The following is a 19,231-nucleotide window of genomic DNA, read 5'->3' on the forward strand; positions in this document are numbered from 1 at the left end:
TACTCAGACACAGCTGGATTTCAAAACTAACAGTGGAGACAAGAAAATGGGATGGAATTCTGCCTTTATTGAAGCCACCTGTGAAAAAAAGACTTCAGAACTTCACACCAGGTAGAAATGTGACTGCCTTCCAGAAATCCAGGGACAAGCACAACCAGGAACAATAGAACATTTTGGAGGAAATTGCTTTCTATTAACTCATAATTACATAATGCAGAATTAACTTGCAAAGGCCAACAGCTTAATTGGATTCCCAAGTGGGGAAGACAGTTGTGTGGTGAACATGAACTTTCCACAAGCTACATTCAATATGGTGTTTCAAACACAGCATATAAATTCTTCTGCTGCACAGCAAAAAATGTCCATTCAATAGCTACAATCAAGGGGATTTTAATCACTTCCACTCAGTCACTGACCAGTGACAAACTACCCAAGTGGCCCTACAAAATGGCTTCATTCTGGACACCTCCTTATGCTTCCAACCACAAAGCTGAATACTAATTAATTCTGTGAATATATCTGGATGTTTTGCTGGAGTAAAGTAGAAAGGCTTCCAGCCCTCTTAACCTATTTACCAGCTTGGATTCTGACTAACTACAATAGATATTTAATTAGAAAGGCAAAGAGCTGAACCTCTTGACCATCCAGGCATCGCCTCTGTAGTCACTGCCTTTTGATGTACAAGGAAAGGGCTTGTAGGACTTTCTTACATGTGCAGCTTTCCATTTGTCTTAAAATTGTAGCAAGGTTGGACTCTGTTTTGGGCTTTGTCACTCAGAAGCAGTACAGTGAAAACCGCACAAAGTGATTCCTGCTCATCTTGGTCTGATGAGGGGAGGCTTGCTTTGTCCTTTGCAACTAGCAGGAGCTTGAGCACTTCTTTTCCATCTCCCCATGTCACTCATGTCCCCATGAAAACCATACGGCTGGAAAGCTGGCCCTGCTGCCCCATGCTTGCCAGCATGCTGCTGGCTCCCACAGCAATCCCCAAGCAGCAACTGCCTGGCTATGTGTTTGCTGTGCTGAGCTGTAATGTAACCATGGGAAGAGCTCTCAGTCATGGCCTCTGCACAGCTCCACCAGGCAGGACCATTCTCTGCATGTTTTCCTCTTGTGTAGAGAAGTGATACAGTGCTGACATGAGCTGGGCAACATCAACACACTGAATGTCAGGCTGCACATTGGTGCTAATACCAGGTGAGAAAGGCACCCATTGCAGCCATGCTCCCTGTTCCCTCCTTGAAACCTGCAATTCAACATCGCACTCAAATACCTGCTTGGAAGTCATCGACTTCAGCAGGGCTTAGGCATTTGCTGATTCAAGGCTTAGGAAGCAGCTCAGCCTGAGAGAGTGATCTGCTAGAACCATCAACGCCTCCCTTTCAGGTTCCCTCTCCTCTTGGCTTAATTACTGCCTGCTTTTGGCACTGGCACCATTTGTGCTGTATGCTTTTATTTTCCCCCGAAGGAGCATTTGCACCTTTACTATATTTATTTTATCCTGAGGAAATCCTAATGATTTGCTTTCATGCTTGATTTTGTCCCTGTTTGCAGTGGAACCCTGCTGTCGGTCTATAAATATCTGACTCTGAAGTCTTTGCAGAGCAAGCACAACTGAGAGCAGAAAAGGTAAAGTCAAGCTAAAGAGACCTTTACCACCTCTAAAAACAGCTGCTACTGCTCTTGTTGCTTTAACTGATTTATACCTCATCTGGAGAACCTCAGTTCAGCACCCAGAATCATTGCCTCAAATGATTTATTTGGTTGTATTGGAGTTTGGCGACGTGCTAGATAATGTTTTTTGCTTCAAAGTGTCACTCTGAGGGAGGTTTAATTGCTTTCAATGTGGATGGGATAAGAATGCCTTGGAAAAGCTATTTACATATTGTTTCTTGAATGCCAACTGTGTAACTTCCTCCACGCTCAGGCAGTCTGAGTCTCCTTCCCTGCATTACTCAGCTTCGCTGAGTGCCTCTGAAAAATTAACAACCAAAAATTCCTCAGCAGGGAGCAGAAAGTGGAACACAGAGTGAGATAGTTTGAAAGGAGGATTATTTGTAACAGCTAAACCAGAAGGACTCTGCATATTGGGGTGCAAGCTATAAGCATAGACCTCCCCAGTCCCGCAGCATTCAGACAACACAGACTGCAGAAGTCCAAGGTGAAGTGAGGGCAAGTGCTTGGCACTGCCTGTTCCCAGGGCATTGGCTTGACTTGCTGAGCAAAAGAAAGCCAGTGAGTGAGTGATTTCAACAGTCTAGGGCCAGTGTCAAAGAGCTGAGGTGCCACCAAGGGCAGGGCACACACCTGCACAATGCAGCACCCACACTGTCGCCCACACACTGTCTTCACAGGACTGATTCTGGGACATGCTCACCAGAGTCATCCCTCTGATGACCTTCATGCAGGGCCAGGAGATGGCCATGCACAAATCCCTTGTCCTTCTTTCTCCACCGAACTCAAGGGCAAAGCATCTCACAAGTGGTGTCAGATGTTTGCACAGCATCAGTTACAACAATCTAGTCTAAATAGATCCTTACTCCACCACACATCTCACTCTACAGGGCAGTTCATTTTTGTAATTACTCAATGCTTTGCAGTATCAGCTGTTGACGTAAGCAGGACCCTGCCTATAGGCATTTGATTTAATGCCCTCGGTGCAAAGGCACTTGGAAGTGACTTATTTTTGAACTGCAGCCATGCCCCTAGGTGAGCTTGCTGCCTGCCTGCATTTCCCCAGATAGATGCTCTTTTTCATCCCAGATGTTGTACCTGGAGAGAAGAGAAGACTTATTTACAGCAGTCTAGGATTTGCAGGCTGGTTGGTAGTGCAGTACAGCAGCCCTAGCAGTGCTGCCACACGCGGCAAAAATCAGGGAGGAGAACTACAGCATTTTTCTGCGTGTCACAGTGAATGTGCCGCAAGATCAACACCTTCTGGAAGCATCAGATTTGTTGTGGAGGTGCTGTGCAGCTGAGTACATGTGTGTGATAGATCAGCACCTTTTGAGCACGATGGATTTGCTGAGCATGCACAAACCATCTGGCCAGGAAAGCCACAAAGAAGGACACCAGCCCTGGTCCCACGCACAGGAAGGCAGCAGTCCTGTTTGCTCAGAGAGAAGGACAGCAGGCATGCCAGGGTGGACCTCAAAAGAGGCAGAGAGTTTCCTGATGGTTACCACATTTCTGGTGTGACAGGGTTGTTTGTGCTGAACTGGATACTATGGCATGGCACCATTCGTACTGCCTGCAAAAATTGGGGTTGCTTTGGTTTTTGCTCTGTGTGCCATGTATCCACCCGAACAACAGGACCGTGGGCTGTGAGCCACCATCAGGCTGAGCCTGCTCTGATAGTTCCTCTGGGGAGCTCAAGATCCAAGCCCACGGCTAGGGTCTGCAGCTGCCAGAGCAGAACGCCAGAAGCAGGGCAGGAAAGGCAAAGCACCACCGGCTAGGACAGAAACGGTGGAAACTGTAGCAAAGCAGAATACAATCACCTAAACTGAAGACAGTTTAATGAAGACACCAAGGCTTGTTACGAACAACTTGCCTGACTACACGACACAGCCGCAGCCAGAAATATCCCAATTAAAAGTCAGGCTGAATTTTCTAAGAGCAAAAGTGGAAGTTGAGGTTGCTCCCTTTTTGCTGTCACCCAGCTAGGGAAGTGTAATTCTCTGGAATTTATGTCTCAGCCGTACATCCTACCCTCCTGAAACACAAGCTGTGGGGTTCATTACAGGGCTTTACAGATGATACTATGTGCCCTGTGATACAGAGGCGGCGAGCCATGATGACCTAATGGGTCTGCTGTCTCTAACTGCTCTTTGTCCCCAGACAATCACCACCTCATGATTCACGGAGAAGAAAGGTGCTCCCTGCACTACCAGCACGACAGCTGGTTTCAGCCAGGTTCACAGTTTCTCATCTTATGCAACCTCCATTAGCTATTCACAACAGCTGACTGCAGCTAGCAGGCCAGTTTGCTAAGAACAGTGCCTAGTTACAACAACAAACCAGCCCTGGCTTTGCCATGGACATATTTTTATTAGAGAAACCAAGAAGAAGCTGTTTTTTTTACAGTGTGCAGTTCATTGTACACAACCTGGATTTAAACTGTTTAGTTTGTAAGGGTATTTTAAACTAAACAAACAGCTTTTTGTTAGCATTTTCACTGGCGCTGCAGATTTCTAGGTTTAGAATAGCACTGATCACTTTGAGCCAGTTCTGCTTTGCTGGGATGCAGGGATGAGATGTTCTACATCCCAGTCAAAACTCTGACACAGTACAACCATTTTTCTGGCAGTGTCCCTTGGAATGAACTGAAGTGTCAGCAGGAGGTCTAACCCTTGGCTCTTGCTCTTTTTCACCAGACTCTCCTCCTCCAGTGCTGCCAGACTGGGTCTGGCTGGGGCAGAGAGGAGTTTCTTCAGAGGCACTGGTTGGGTGCAATGTTTTGGATTTGTGACTAAATCAGTGTTGATAACACCCTGGTGTTCTATCTGCTGCTGAGCAGGACTGGCACAGCATCAATGCCTTTTCTTTTTCCCACTCTGCCCCCACAGCAAGGAGCTGGGGAAGAGGTGGGGGTGGCAGTGTGAGAAGCTCAGGAAAACACACATCCAGGACAGCTGATCTCAGTGACCAAAGAGATGATTCCATAGGATGTCATGCTCAGCAATTCAGGCTCATGGACAGGAGGAGGGAGGGGAGATGTTTGATGTTATGGCATCTGTCTTCCACAATAACTCCCATGTGCTTCCATTGAAACAGCCAAATACCCACCTGCTGATGGGAAGTGATGAATTAATTCCTTATCCGCAACAATTCTTAATGTTTGCTTTGCTTCACTTATTAAACTGTCTTTATCTTAAACCACTAGTTTTCTCTCACTTTTTCCCTTCTGATTCTCTCCCCCACCCCACTGGAAGGGAGCAAGTGACTGAGTGGGTGTTTATCAGCCAACCACAGCTAGACAGGTTTCCTCCCATTCACCCTCTGTGCTTCTTTTGTTATATATCCCTTCTTTCTCACGAGACAGTTTCCACTCTTGCCAGCATTAAATCTTTTTCATTGCTGCTTTTTCACTTTATCTCTCTTAAATATGTATTTCTCCCATTATTTCTGCTCCAGGCTGCAGGAGCACTCTTGCTTTAGTCAGGGAAAGACAGGCCATATGGCCATGGGAAGGAACACCCCTCTCTGTGATATGGGACCAGTATGTTGTGTGTCAAAAGTGATTTGTGGAGTAGGTGTGAACAGGAACTGTTTATCAACAAAGCAATTGTTGTCCTGATGAGGGATTAGAGAGATAGCAGAAGAAGCAGAACATACTTCTAGGGAGACACTTCAGAGGAACGCCCATAAAAAAACACCACCAGCTGCCCCTGAAGGAAAGAAGACGTGAGAGAAAGTATGGCCTACTAGTCAGAGCAGCAGTCAGCACATTCAGATTATTACTTTCCTCTCTGCTATCACTTTGCTGGATACTGAACTGCATGTCTGCATCATTTCAGCTGTGACACTCCTCTCTCCTGGCGGAGGGACCATGGCCAGGGTTACAGAGCCTACCAAAATACCTAGGTCCTACCGCTTGGATTCACAATGATCTGCTAAACAGCACTGGGCAGAGATCTTGGTCTTTCCCTCTGTATCAGGGCTACTGAACAGAAGCAGACTGGAGGCTGGAAAGACACAGATGGTGGGAAATCTGTGTGCAAACTGTCAGTAAATCACACTTTGTAGAGCCCACCCCAGAAGCCTCCCCATGTCCCAGCTGCATTTGCCATGCCAGCTCACTACTGGCCGAGGAGAAAGAACACTGGCATCCTTGGAAGGGCCCTGCATCACCTCCTGCAAGGGCTCACAGGTTTCAGAGGCAGCTTGAGAGCAAGCAGCTCAAGAGCAGGCTGCTCATGGAAGCATGAGGTGACAAGCCCTGGGAGTGCCCAGCAGCTCCAGGCTACCTCTGTGAATGAGAAATGCAGTTGTTTGTACAGTTGTTCTCTTTCCCCATTGCCATTTGTTTGTAGACATGTCACAGCAGATGCTTCTCACCAGTACAACGGATATTTGGGGCTGGTACCAGTAACCGTAATCCAGCTAACAAAACACTCTATCAAAGTTGTCACAAAGATTTGTTAAGTCTCACTGACAGAGGACTTTCAGGATAGTCTGTAATAAGGAAGTAGCAAGAACTTTTCATTTATATGCCAGCGAGAACATAATTCAGAGAATACCTAAACACTGCACTCAACAAAAAGGTATTCAGCATTAAAAACAACCCCCTGGGGAGGGGTAGGCAGTGAAGGACTGCTTGGGGAAGGAAGGAAAGCAGGGGACAGGCAAGGCCAAGCTTCCTGCAGCTGGTATTTGGGTTTCACCTTCCAGGTTGCCTGGCCACCATGGGCAAAGGTCAACAAAACAGTCATCGTCCCCCACCAGTGCATGGGTCTGCATCCATGGAAGCTGGTGGCAGCCAGGTACAGAACAGAAAAGGTGGCTCTGCTCACAGCTCATTGATGCAAACAGGGGACTGGCTGGCAAAGCAACCTGAAGACCCTCTAAGTTTCCATGATTTCAATATACTGAAGAGTGGCTGGAGAGGCTCTCAGGAGCAGGACTGCATCTGCTTGTCCTGCTCTTTGTCTCTCTAGATGCTTACAGCCTCTGCTGGCTTTTTGCAGGGGAAGGGGGAGGGTTTGATTATTAAAATTCTAATTCTAGCCTAACCATAATTGATTTTTCCATTCTTGGTCACTTACTTTGTTTTTCTGAATTTATATATGGTGTTTCCACTGTCATTCCTTCTATGCATGCACACATGCAAAGTGCCATCACATTCTGGGATGGATACATATGCACCAAATATATTGATGCACTCCAGAAACACACCTGTGGCAGGGTGCAGGAGGCTTGAACTTGCAATGCTTCTTTGAAATTAAGTATTACCCAACCCTTTAAAGAAGAAGCTAGATTGACTTGAGGAAGACATTCAGGAAGAAATGGAAAAGCACAGTACTTGATCATTGCTGCCTTTTCTCATCTCATTTTCTGACTGTGCAAAAGCCTTTGGGGGCCACTGCTGGAAGGAAGACCCAGAGCCTGCAGCACCTGCTGGCCTAGTGCTGTGTGGCTGCATCCCTGGCCCTGACAGAAGACACAACTCTGGAACTGCATCCTGCTGGGCTCCAGTTTGTTGTGCAGTCAACCCATGTGGCTGATTGCCTGCAGCGGCCAGAAAGAACAGATAAGCAAGTGGTGTTAGGGAGTGCAGTCTGTGCTTCTGTGTTTCTGTAAGCCAACAGAAACCTGTTTACTGGAGGATTAGAGTGAAAAAAATAGGAGCGGATTTTCCCTGTCTTTGGGGATCTCAAGACAAAACACCAGTCAGAGGGCCTGGCTTCTCAACTCACCCATTTCAGAGCTGTTACCCCAGCCTCTTTGTGCCTCAGTTTAGACATTTGTGAAACAGCAACTGCCTCCTGCCGAAGCCTGTCACTAAGCATAGCCCATTCATGGTGGGAGAGTCACGTCTTGAGACAGAAGGCACATCACACACTGCTGCCAGAGCCACTCAGATGAGTCACAGCAGAACAAGCAGAGCACCAGCTCTACAATGCCTGAAATGCCTGAGTTTTCAGTCCAAACCAGTCAACTGTTTAACAGCAAAACTGAGGGAAGACAACTCCCCTCTGTTCCCGGGGCAGCAGCTCCTGGCCCCATGTGGGAGTTGAGCCATTTACCCAGCAGAGCCTGTCTGTTGGGAGGCCAGCAAGCTCTGTGGATGGCAACAGTCCTCTGTGTCTGCCTACCTGGCAGAGCAGTTGTTGGGGTTTGGCAGAGCACAAACCAGCATGAATGAACATCCAGTGCTGGAAATGAGGTTGGTGTTAGGAGGGCTGCATTTCCCTGAAGGGCAAGCAGGGCTGGAGAAGTCAACCATTGCTTTTCAACAAGGCATTTCTCACCTCATCCCCATGTAGAGGGCAAGGCAGGAGCTCAGTCTCCCCAGCCATGGACTCAGCTACTTGACTAGCAGTGCAAGCAGGTGACCTGACACTGTCCTTAGGAACATTCCCCTCAACTGTTCCTTGGGTCCTCATTTCCAAGGGCTGATTCCATTTGTTACATTGCATATGAATCACAACCTTTGGCGACTAACTATAGCCATGCAATGGGCTTCCCCCCTGTCACTGCCTTCTCCTGGATGAACTCCAGATTTAGCATGTCAAAACTAGACAAAACATGAAATAAAAAGCAAACAAACCAAGCATCCAACAGTTTCAAACAACAAACACCAAAGCAACAGGAGAGGCATTATTTGCTGAGAACTTGTGCCTGGAATTTGCCTCTACATACATTTGTTTATATTTATAGACAGAAGCGTGTGGATATGTATGCACATAGGCATATGCCTACTGCACATACCTAGAGAAGGAGAGAATGAGACATTACCTATATTAAGACACATTAAGAAGGCATAAAGCCAAATCTGTATAGTGAAGGATTTAAATCAATTTTCAACATTTCATCAGCCAGTCTAAAAGAATCCTTCTCACCAGCCCAAAAGTAATAAAGCAAGCAAATTACACATCTGACCCTTTCTCTGCCTTCTTAACATCACCTTTAACCTTTGCCTGTATAAGAAATAAATGTCCTGAGCTTGATAACAAAGATCATTCATTCTTACTCTTATAGTACAATCAGTTCTCTCTTTCTTAGTCTTGTACTGGAGTGCAGGAAAATTGAAAGAAGGCGGTGGGGCGGAGATGATCTTTTTGCACAGGGGTTGTTTCCAGACCAGAGCAGCTCCCCAGCATTGATCCCAGCCTGACAGCATTTTCAGGGGTTGTGGAGGAGCTGATCCTGGCAGGTGATGAAGCCCCTAAAAATCAGGTCTTTCTTAAGAAGTGCATGCCCTGTTGTGACTCTGATGCCACTCTAAGGCCACTGCTGATTTTGGTATTGTTGATATTGCTGATTTTGCCTGATGTGTTTGAAATCCCAGGCTCATCTTGTTGTATTCCATGCCCGAGTCAGAACCTGGGTTTAGGTGAAATTAGAGCTGAATCCCTCTCCACACTCTGATAAATATTTTCACTATAAAGCCAAGCTATGAAGGTGGTTGAAATATCTAAATACTACAGCAAATCCAGGTGAAGCATCTGGCAGCCTCCTCCCACTTTCTGTAGCCAGTGCTACAGGAGCAAGTTCAGTGCTCCCTATTTCACATGAACTTCAGCCAGGAGTGGCTGTTCAACCCACCTGACATCACAGCAGTTATAGATAATCTAGCCAGTCAGCCCAGATCTCTCCAAGGGCAAAGACTGCCATAATTTCTAAACCTACTTTCTAGAGTAAACCTGGCATGTCCTTGCTGTTTAGAGCCCACAGCCTTCACTTGCAAGAGAGAACAAAGTCCTGTGCCACAGATTAGCACCTTCCCCTACATTCCCAGCACAAGGTTACAGCTGGTCATTTACTCATCTGTGTCTGCCCTCAGTGTTCCACATAGCTATCTATTTAGGCTACTCTGCATAATTTAAGAATGAAAACTAAACACTATGTTACCTACAGCCACATCATCTTAGATGAGCTTAAACAACTGTGAAATTACTGGGATCTATTAAAAGCAACATTCAACACACACACACTAATCAACAGGTGTTCAGTAGCTGTGCTTCTGAAAACCACAAGCAAAAAGCAGGCTGAAAGGGCTCCTGCCAGAATGATTACTTTGTGCTGCAACCAAGTCCTTGGAAAACCATCTGTACAGTGATACTAGACTGGTGTTTGGTTCAGGAGATATCTGTGGTGATAAATCCAACTTACCTCTTCTCAGTGGCAGCAACAGGTCAAGAAAGCAGTGGTATTTCCTGCTGGTGAGTCAGAGACGAGACATGAAAACCACCGTCTCTTCATACGGAGCATTTCAGACATTGTAATTTGGTATCATCTGTGGTTACTTCACTGACAGTGTCCTGCTCAGAGGGAGATACTTCATTTTGGTGAAAATGTGACAATTCACTTGACCAACTGCACCTTCTGGTACCTGTGGTATCCTGTTCTCACACAGTCACTTGATTCAGCAGCTCTTGTTCCCTCCAGTTGGTCTTATAATCCCCTCTCCTACAGAGGTGCTTGGGATCTTTGTCCTCCTACTTTTTTCATTTTTGAGGTTTCCTGGATTACCTTCCATTCAGATCCTGGATTTTTGTGTGATGCTCAGTCCTGGTTTTGTGTTTCTCCCAGACTTTTTTCTCCTGGGTTACTTCTGCTTCCTTCCACATCCCATCCTGAACCCTTCTCATGGCCCCAAACATTGATCTGGGGTTCCCCTTTGGCCAGGGCCAGCAGGCACAGCAAGGAGAAGGTCAGTTCACATCCTGAAGAGTTACATCCTTTTTCTGCATCAGTCTCTCATGAGTAAAAGCACATGACAGTTACAAGGCCAGTGAAACAAAACAACTGTGGAGTTTCCTGATCACACCATCTGAAAGATTTAAAGACAACCGAAAAAAACCGAGATCAAGGCCAAAACCAAAACAAAAGCAAAGAAAAAGGGAAACAGCTAAAATTTCTGGCCTTTGTTTCTAGGCCAGATGACCTAGTTTCATGCCAAGCAAAACTCAAGTGATTAGGAAAGGTACTTTTAAGATTTTCTTTATTCTGCACCAGGCTGGTACAGAACTGAACTGGTGACAACTGCAAGAGCCCATTGCTACAGGTGAAGATCACTTTAGCCATGCCTTTTTCCCTGACTGACACTGCTCCAATGGCTCTACTACATCTGAGCCATCTGCTGATTTGCTTCTAAGAAAACTTTGCCCTTGCAGATGGATACAGCTGCTCCTTAGCAGCACAGGCACAGCTGCAAGATATGGAGGAAGGAGGTTTGCAGGGAAGAGCAGCAGACTCATGCTAGAGCTCACAACAATACAGGCACCAGTTATGAAGTGCAACAAGGGGGCTTCAAGCTGCACAACAGGGAAACAGTTCACCCTGAGAGTGGTGCAGCACAGGAACAGGTCTCCCAGAGTAGCTGGGGACTCTATATCCTTAGAGAGTTTCAAAATTTCCCTACAAGGAAATTTCCTTTCTTGCTACAAAGCCCTAAGTAGTTTCTTCTAACTTTGAAGCTGGCCCTGCTTTGACAAGAGGTTGGACTGGAGCTCTCCAGAAGAGCCTTTTAATGATTTCTTTTTTCTTTTTTTTAAATCTGATTTCTATGTGGACAGGATAAGGAAGGGAGGACTGTGATGCACAGCAAGAGAGCTTCTTCCTGTTTGTGACCCACGGCATGAGCCATACTGCTCAGAGGCCAGATGCACATGACCCCACCATCCTCTGTCACATTCCCACCTGTTCTTCCTCAAGCCTTTTCAGTTTAGCTTTTTGTGTTTTTTACTAGAGATCCCAGAAAAGCCAAAGAAATATCCCAAAAAGTTGTTATGAGCTAAAAACATGCAAATTTGCAGATCAATGTATTTTTAGAGATATTACCTTTTAGAGACCAGTTACTTCCAGCTAACTAGAGTGACTTGCAACAGTCTGTTTGTATTGAAGTGACCTTCCATATCCTTCCTGTGCACATTTGGAGCCCTTCACAAACACTGAAATCGACCAAGGCTTGGCAAACTTAGAATTTTAATTTTTGCACAAAAAGCAAGCAAGCATTCACAAGGAAATTTCCTGTGGTCAGCTTAAGCGTAACACGCCCTGGATCATGCTTCATTATTTATGGATGAAGTGCTGTTCATCAACTCCACTCCAGAGCACAGTGAAAACTGAGAACAAAGAGCAGAAGTACCTGAGCTTCTGAAAGGTTGGAGGCCCATAGTGCCCCCCGCCTCCAGTTTCCCAGTGGAGTAAGATGTGCACATCACCTCCGGCCACTAACTTGTACCACCTTGCAAAGTACTGTTTTCATTCTTTTCTGACACCAGTGAGCTTTAAGTGTACCACATCACATGTGCCTAATCTGAAGTCACGCACTCTAAGCTGTCCCAGCCACAAATGGGATGGGGAGAATGAGTTAAAGCAGATGAAGATGAGTGAACTGCAGATGGTTGGAAATTAGCCAATGTGAAACAAAAAAACACTGATAAAAACAAAGTCATTTCTAACTGTAGTAAGACTAACCACATCAGAAGATGCAAGAAAAAGATGAAAGTGTGGGTTCAGCCTCCTTACAGGAAACCAAGGTTCGTCAGCACTTTCCCACCACTGACACAAAAAGAGAACAGCTGCTAAGCAAATCTCTCTGTTTTTTTGAAAGTCATAGTATCATAGTATCAGTCAGGGTTGGAAGGGACCACAAGGATCATCTACTTCCAACCCCTCTGCCATGGGCAGGGACACCCCACACTAGATCAGGCTGGCCAGAGCCTCATCCAGCCTGGTCTTAAACACCTCCAGGGACAGGGCCTCAACCACCTACCTGAACAACCCGTTCCAGGGCCTCACCACTCTCATGGGGAAGAACTTCCTCCTCACCTCCAGCCTGAATCTCCCCACCTCCAGCTTCATTCCATTCCCCCTAGTCAAATCACTACCTGATATCCCGAGAAGTCCCTCCCCAGCCTTCTTGTAGCCCCCCCTCAGATACTGAAAGGCCACAATTAGGTCACCTTGGAGCCTTCTCTTCTCTAGACTGAACAGCTCCAACTCTTTCAGTCTGTCCTCATAGGAGAGGAGCTCCAGCCCTCTGATCATCCTCGTGGCCCTTCTCTGGACACCTTCCAGCACCTCCATATCCCTCTTGTAATAGGGGCTCCAGAACTGGACATAGTACTCCAGGTGGGGTCTCACCAGAGCTGAGTAGAGGGGGAGAATCACCTCCCTTGACCTGCTGGCCACACTTCTCTTGATGCAGCCCAGGATCTGATTGGCTTTCTGGGCTGCAAGTGCACATTGAGAGCTCATGTTGAGCTTCTCCTCCCCCAGCACCCCCAAGTCTCTCTCCTCAGGGCTGCTTTCCAGCCAGTCACTGCCTAGCCTGTATTTGTGCCTGGGATTGCCTAGGATTGTCACACTTTCCCCCCTCCTGTTTGAATGGCATTCACTTTCTTGTGATTGTGAGAGTGTCAGTGTCTCTGTGCCATGAAGCTACGATTTCACTTTGCTTAACTTGCATAGCTGATACTCTAAAGGGCCTTCAAAATGATCTGAAGTGTGCACACCAGTATGTCCACATGAGCAAACCCTGTTTGTTGTGGGGGGTTTGTGGGTTTGGGGTTTGTTTGGGTGTTTTGGGTTTTTTTTTTGTTGGTTTGGTTTTCCTGAGGAAGTCAAATCAGAAATGAACAGAAATACATGTGATGCTGTTGCATTATTTGTTTTCACAGTGCCACTCACCCCAGGATCTCAGCCTTGCACAGACTGGATGCATACATGTCCATGATGGGCTTTGTAAGCTGGGAGGTGCTAGTTAGCCCCATTTTCCAGATAAAAACTGGTGTGTGGGAGAGCTTAGAGACCCAAGACACAGCAGCAGCCTGTGCCAGAGGAAAGCATTTAAAACACACCAGATAGGATTGACAACTTGACGACATTTTAATCCAAGAGCATTTTGACACTGATTTTGAAGCAGTGGCTTTCTGCCTTAGCTCGATGGTGACTGGATAGACACAAATTTGACACTTCATTTTGGTTTTTTCCTATAAAATGAGGTTCTCACTCTGTGGCTGAACAGTGGAAGATGACCATGGGTCACCTGTACACTTCCCCAGGTCTGCTCTGCTAGCAGGACAGGGTTAGGGCAGCTGCAGGTTGAACATGTCTTATCTGAAAGTCAGGATCCATTTCCTGCTTTTAGGCATCACAGAGTATTTTGATGCAATGCTTCACCACACTTCTACAGCCATTACACCGAGGTTCCCAGTGCACCTTCTGAAACAATAACCCTGTATCACTATCGCCTCACTCTCCGTTTCAGCACTAGGAGCCACCAGACAATGACAGCTGAGGGACAAGGAGCTGCTAAGCAATGGCAGCTCAGGGAAAAGGGAGTCAAGCAATGCCGTCGAGGAAGAGCTGCCAGGTAACAACGACTAAGGGATGAGAAGCCACTGAGTGATTGCAGATGGCGAACGTAGAGTTGCCAAGCAATGGTGGCTGAGGGATGAGGAGCCACTGGGCGATGGCAGATCCAAAGGACACTGCACCAGGCAGCGATGGCTGAGGGCTGTGAACGAGCTCCGCAAGCAGCCTGACATCACACCACAGCACCAGCCCATGACGTCACGGCATCGCCACGAGACCGCGCACCCGCCCCCATTCTCACGTGACAGAACCCCCGCCCGATCACGCGCTCGCTGGACGGACGCCGGCGCACGCAGCCGCGTGAACGCATGCGCGCTCTCGCCCCCGCGACCCTCACCCCTCCTACCATAGAGACAGCGGGCGCGCTCCCCAGAGCGTCGCCCGGAAGCGGCTGCGTGCGGGGCGGCCCCACAGGAGCGCGGTGGGAGGTTTAAGCCGGTGGCCGGCAAGATGGCGGAGTGAGTGTGGTGGCGGGCGGGCCGCGGGCGGCGAGGGCGGGAAGGGTCAGTCAGCTTTCCCCGGGCCCTCCTGGTGGGAGATCGTCGCCTCCGGGACATCCCTGGCTGCCGTGTGCCCCGTGTCCTTCCCCTCAGCAGGGCCTTTGTGGGCTCCTCGATGCTGGCGCCTCCACTCAGTACGGCAGCTGTGAGCTGCAGGGCAGTCCGGGGAGGCCGGCTCTGAATCGGCCCTGCGCTGCAGGGAAGGCGGTGGGAACTGGCAAAGACAGTCCCGCAGTCCCTGCGGGTGCCGTTGGTCTGACACAGCGGGTTTGTTACACTCGACAGCCTAACTGGGCTAGTTGGCTCTCTGCGTCAGGCTTTCACCTGCATCCCGAGCTGCAGTGTAGAGTATTTGGTGGCAGCAGTTCACGAAGGAAAGCAGCTATCATCAGCTCCATGAATATTAACTCCCAGTATTTCTCAGTGATCAGAAACCACTTCTAAAAAGCAACTTTAACGTGTGGGTCGCTAGTACAAATTCAATATGATTTGGTGTTTGCTTCATGTGTGCATGTCTTTAGCAGACTGAGTCTTTATCACACTCTTCCCACCCAGTATAATCATGCATTATATTATCCTGACAGGTTTGCAAATGCCACCCATGAAGTCATCAATGTCACCCTCCATACTACGCTGGCTGCTACTACCAAACTGGTGGTACCTACACCTGCTAAACCTATCCTTCCAGTTCAGACCGGAGTCCAAGCACAGCAAGAGGAGCAATCTAGTGGCATGACAATATTTTTTAGTCTTCTTGTTTTAGGTGAATGATGAAAGTCTTTTAATCTCTGTTATCTGTACTCTGTATCTGAGGATGATAGGTCAGCTTTCAGAACTACAGCATTTTATTTCTCCTCTAGTTTTGTTTCTGGGAAGTGGAATATTGTACAGACACAGGGAGTTAGGAAGTTGCATATATAATTGCCTGAAACTGTCCAGCACTGTGGAAAGCTGAAGACTGTTGCAAACCCTTTCACCATGACCTCAAAATGCAAGCAGCATGTTTAATTGCCTTCACCTTCTTTACCAAGCACACGGCACATCCTCATGTATGAAAAAGACACTGTCAGAATTGCCCATGGTGCTTGCAGCTGTCTTTGAGGACTAATTCCCTAACTTCTGGACAGCCCTCAGACAGTTTGTTATATGAGCCAATAGAAAGCTGCCAGATTTTTATGCATAAGCACTGAAGTTCAGTATCTTTTTCTGCCTCTCCTTACTTTCTTACATTCCTACAGGATGATAATAACTTACAAGTTGTCATAATACTACATTTATGGGTGTTTTGAATGGCAGATGCACTTCCAGCTTTTCTGTGAGTCTGGGCTGTTCTCATTCTTTAATAGAATATAGTTAGCTCTCACCATCAGCTTAGAACAGTGCTGTAGTCAAAACTGCTAACAATAACATTTTCATGGTGAGTTAAGAGATTGTCTGCTTTCCCTTGGGTGTTTGTGTGCTTGATTCCTCTAAAGTAAGCTACACTGACTTTCCTGTGAACCCAGTATTCTCTGGCAGTACAAAATGGAAAGAAGAATAGATCTGAAGTTGACAGCAACTCATGCAAACAATCAAGTGCAGCAAAAAGTGGAAGGCTTGTGCTGATTTCTAGGGTATTTATTTGCCTCCAAAGATGGTTAATGTTTTCCCAGAGGTCAGAATCGTGTTAGAATTTGAACAGAAACAAAAGCAAAATGCAGTAGATCAGAAGACTTCCAGGATTAAAATAAAACTTCTGAATGTCTGTCTCATGGATTTTAAAAGGGCCATTCATGGTAAAATTGCATTCCTAGGTCTTAAGAACAGAGCTATGGTTTTTATATTTTTTTTTGGCTGTGTTCCAGCCTATTTATGCCAGTCTGATAACTTAATGGATCTTAGAAGCATCACCCTCAGGACAGAGGAGTTCCCTGAACTAAGTAAATCCAGTATAAAAGCTTAGTGTTATTGCCATTCATCTTTGATTTGAAAGTGTAGGATGGGTGAAAGGAATGTGTGCACCAGTCTGGATGTTGTGAGCTGTAAAATGGTCTTCTTAACATTCTAAACCAGAATGGATGCAGAAGCAGATCTGAGCTGTTTGGTGTCATAGCCAAGCCCTGAATTTAAGGTTGCTGTAGTAGCATGTTAGTCTCTGACCCCATTTTTCTGTGGCTTAGTTACCTTGCTCAGGCACCATTTCAGTTTCAAATCGTACCTCTGTTCTGCCATGTTCACATGATCTATGAATTCCCTTCTGTTACATTACATGCTTTTACTGTGATCTTCCTTAAGGGGACACTCAAATATTCTTTAGCCTGTCCAGAGCACTGCTTTTCCTAGCCTCTTTGCCTGATTGTTATACTTCTGCTATGTGCAAGTGCCTGGAGCAGTTGATAAGCTGCCAGACACAAACCAAACAGTCTCACAAAGAACGGCTGACCAACAGCTAAAGAATATACCAGGCTGCCATAATGCATGGTGGTGGGAGTCACTTCTTACACTATGGTTGCTTTTTATTTTATTGCCAAAGCAAAGCAGTCAAAAGCAGGTAGAAAGGAATTGGTGATTAGATCTCTAAATAGAAAGTGTGTTTGGACTTATATTGGAGTTTGCTGGATATCTCTGACATCCAGATGCCATTATGGATCTATCCCAAAGACCAATATAGAATACTTCTAATGCAGTAATCCTAGATGTCTTTGCTGGATGCCTGTTTTCATGTTTAACAGGCAGGAATTTGATACAGAACTCACTGACAGGTGAAGAAAGATTGCTTGGGATGCATGAAGTTTTTGCTCCCATAGTGTTTGCCAGTTGACAGCCGGATGTCTGAGTTCCTTGTTAATCAGCTTCTGAACTGCAGGATTTTAAAGTAAATGCTGGGTTGAGTTGGCATTCAGGTGTTGTAAACTCAGGTGTTTTGAGGAGTGATTGACCAATGTCATAAAGATGAAAGTGTGGTAAATATGTGGGGAAGGGAGCTCTGCCAGTCTTTGTGGGTGGGAGCCATGCCTGCTCATCAGTGAACCCACAGCTTTGTCCCTGAACAAATTACATACCAGTAACTGAGCAACTGTTTCTGTTTTCCATGAGTCCTTGCTCAGTTCCTAAGACCATCCATCTATTCATGTGCCCATCAGTGAAGTGCTCACCATGTTGTGTGTGGACTGGATGGACAAGGGAACAAGAAGAAGAACGCAGGCATCAGTGTGATACCCATTCCTTAGCACCCTTCTAGAGAGTAGGATGATGAAAAGTGCTGTTTGTAGTAGTGAGGTTTGTACTTCTTGTGACACTATAGGAAGTGTAGATCGTGTTGTAGATCCCAGGAGTTCACATGTGGTCTAACCCAGCAAACCATATCAGTGCCTAGAACTTCCTGTGAACTGTTTCTCATCCTTTTGGGGCTGTAAATTGAAAGCACTCTTCTGAACCACCTGTATGTGGCTCTTTGGGTTCTAGCTAAGAAGGAGCTGCTCTTAGAAGCACTAAGAGCAGTTTTGAGAAACTCTTTCATTCCTGAGTTCAAAATAGGTACTGTTGTGTGGCCTGGCATTGTGTTACCTACTTGAAATAGGCTGACAGACACAGAACCAGTAAGGAGAATGAGGATTCCCATTGATGTTATGACAAGGTTTGCCAAATACACCATTTAAAACAGTCTCTGCTGCAATTAAGAGGCCGCTCTTTTACTCCAGTAGATAGAATGCTGCTGACTGTACCTGAACTTCAGTTGCTTTCTGGCAGAACATGAGCCACAATGAGCACTGCAGAGAGATTTCTCAGCAAATAGAGCAAAATACACAAAGTACTGACAGGCTGGCCAGATGATATTTCTTTGACCCTGAACCATTAAAATGGGAGAAGAATTGTGGTACTTTCAGTGTAGACAATATTTAGAACAAATTGTTAGGCATGAATAATCCAGAATTATTTAATTCTTGTAGATAGGTTTCCTGTCTGCAGCACTTCTGAGAGTCAAGTGGCATCTTCCAACTGTGGACGGTGCCCAGATAGGCTATAGATCCTTTCTAGTTTGCCTTAACCATTGGCATATAGGCTGTGATGGGATTTTCATATTACTGTAAACTTCATTTTTGTGGTGAAACACAGCCTTTCTCCTGCTGGGTGAAGTTCATTATATATTAGAGTACAAAATTGAGGGTTTTTTTCTGAGGTGCACAAGAGAACAAGCAGCACCAGTCACAACTTGCAGCAAGGAAAACATGGTGATGACCTCGAGAGATCCCTTCCAGTGTAATTGTTTTGATTCTGTGGTTTTCCATGTGGGTAAAGCCCATCTGCTCAGAGGGACTCAGATGTGTATGTCTGTAGTGTTACAACTGCAATTGAGGCCATGTGTGCATGTATGTTCTCTTTGGAAAATACAAACTTCATGAAAACTGAATTCTGTATTTTTTGGAGGTACTGCTAAGGAAATGTTTTCTTGTAAGCTGAATCAGGCTCTAAAAGCAGTAATACTAGTCATTGTAGGAGATTATTTTAAGTCCAAACGTTTGCCTTATTTATTTTCTGTAGATCCCTTCAGTGAAAATTATGTTTGAACCAAAATCTTGATTGCTTGCATTAGTGGATTTCTACTAAATCATTAGAAGTTTTGCTGCATGTGTATTTTGAAATGCTGTTTAGAAGCCTACTTTATACTTTTGTAAACTTACAATTTCTTTATTTTGGTTTTT

The 19,231-nt window shown here is 46.0% G+C and overlaps 1 protein-coding gene across 1 annotated transcript in view; it reads left to right on the forward strand.

Moving 5' to 3' along the window:
• Positions 1-14,330: 14,330 nt before the first annotated feature.
• Positions 14,331-19,231, forward strand: part of SLC9A8 (solute carrier family 9 member A8) — a 31,499-nt gene continuing 26,598 nt past the window's right edge. Inside the window, exons 1-2 of the mRNA XM_054173529.1 lie at positions 14,331-14,507; positions 15,134-15,312. Coding sequence (XP_054029504.1) covers positions 14,500-14,507; positions 15,134-15,312 — 187 coding nt within the window. The 5' untranslated portion in view covers positions 14,331-14,499. The remainder of the gene's footprint in view (positions 14,508-15,133; positions 15,313-19,231) is intronic.

Source organism: Dryobates pubescens, chromosome 26, assembly GCF_014839835.1.
Source record: "Dryobates pubescens isolate bDryPub1 chromosome 26, bDryPub1.pri, whole genome shotgun sequence".
In the NCBI taxonomy this organism is placed as follows: domain Eukaryota; kingdom Metazoa; phylum Chordata; class Aves; order Piciformes; family Picidae; genus Dryobates; species Dryobates pubescens.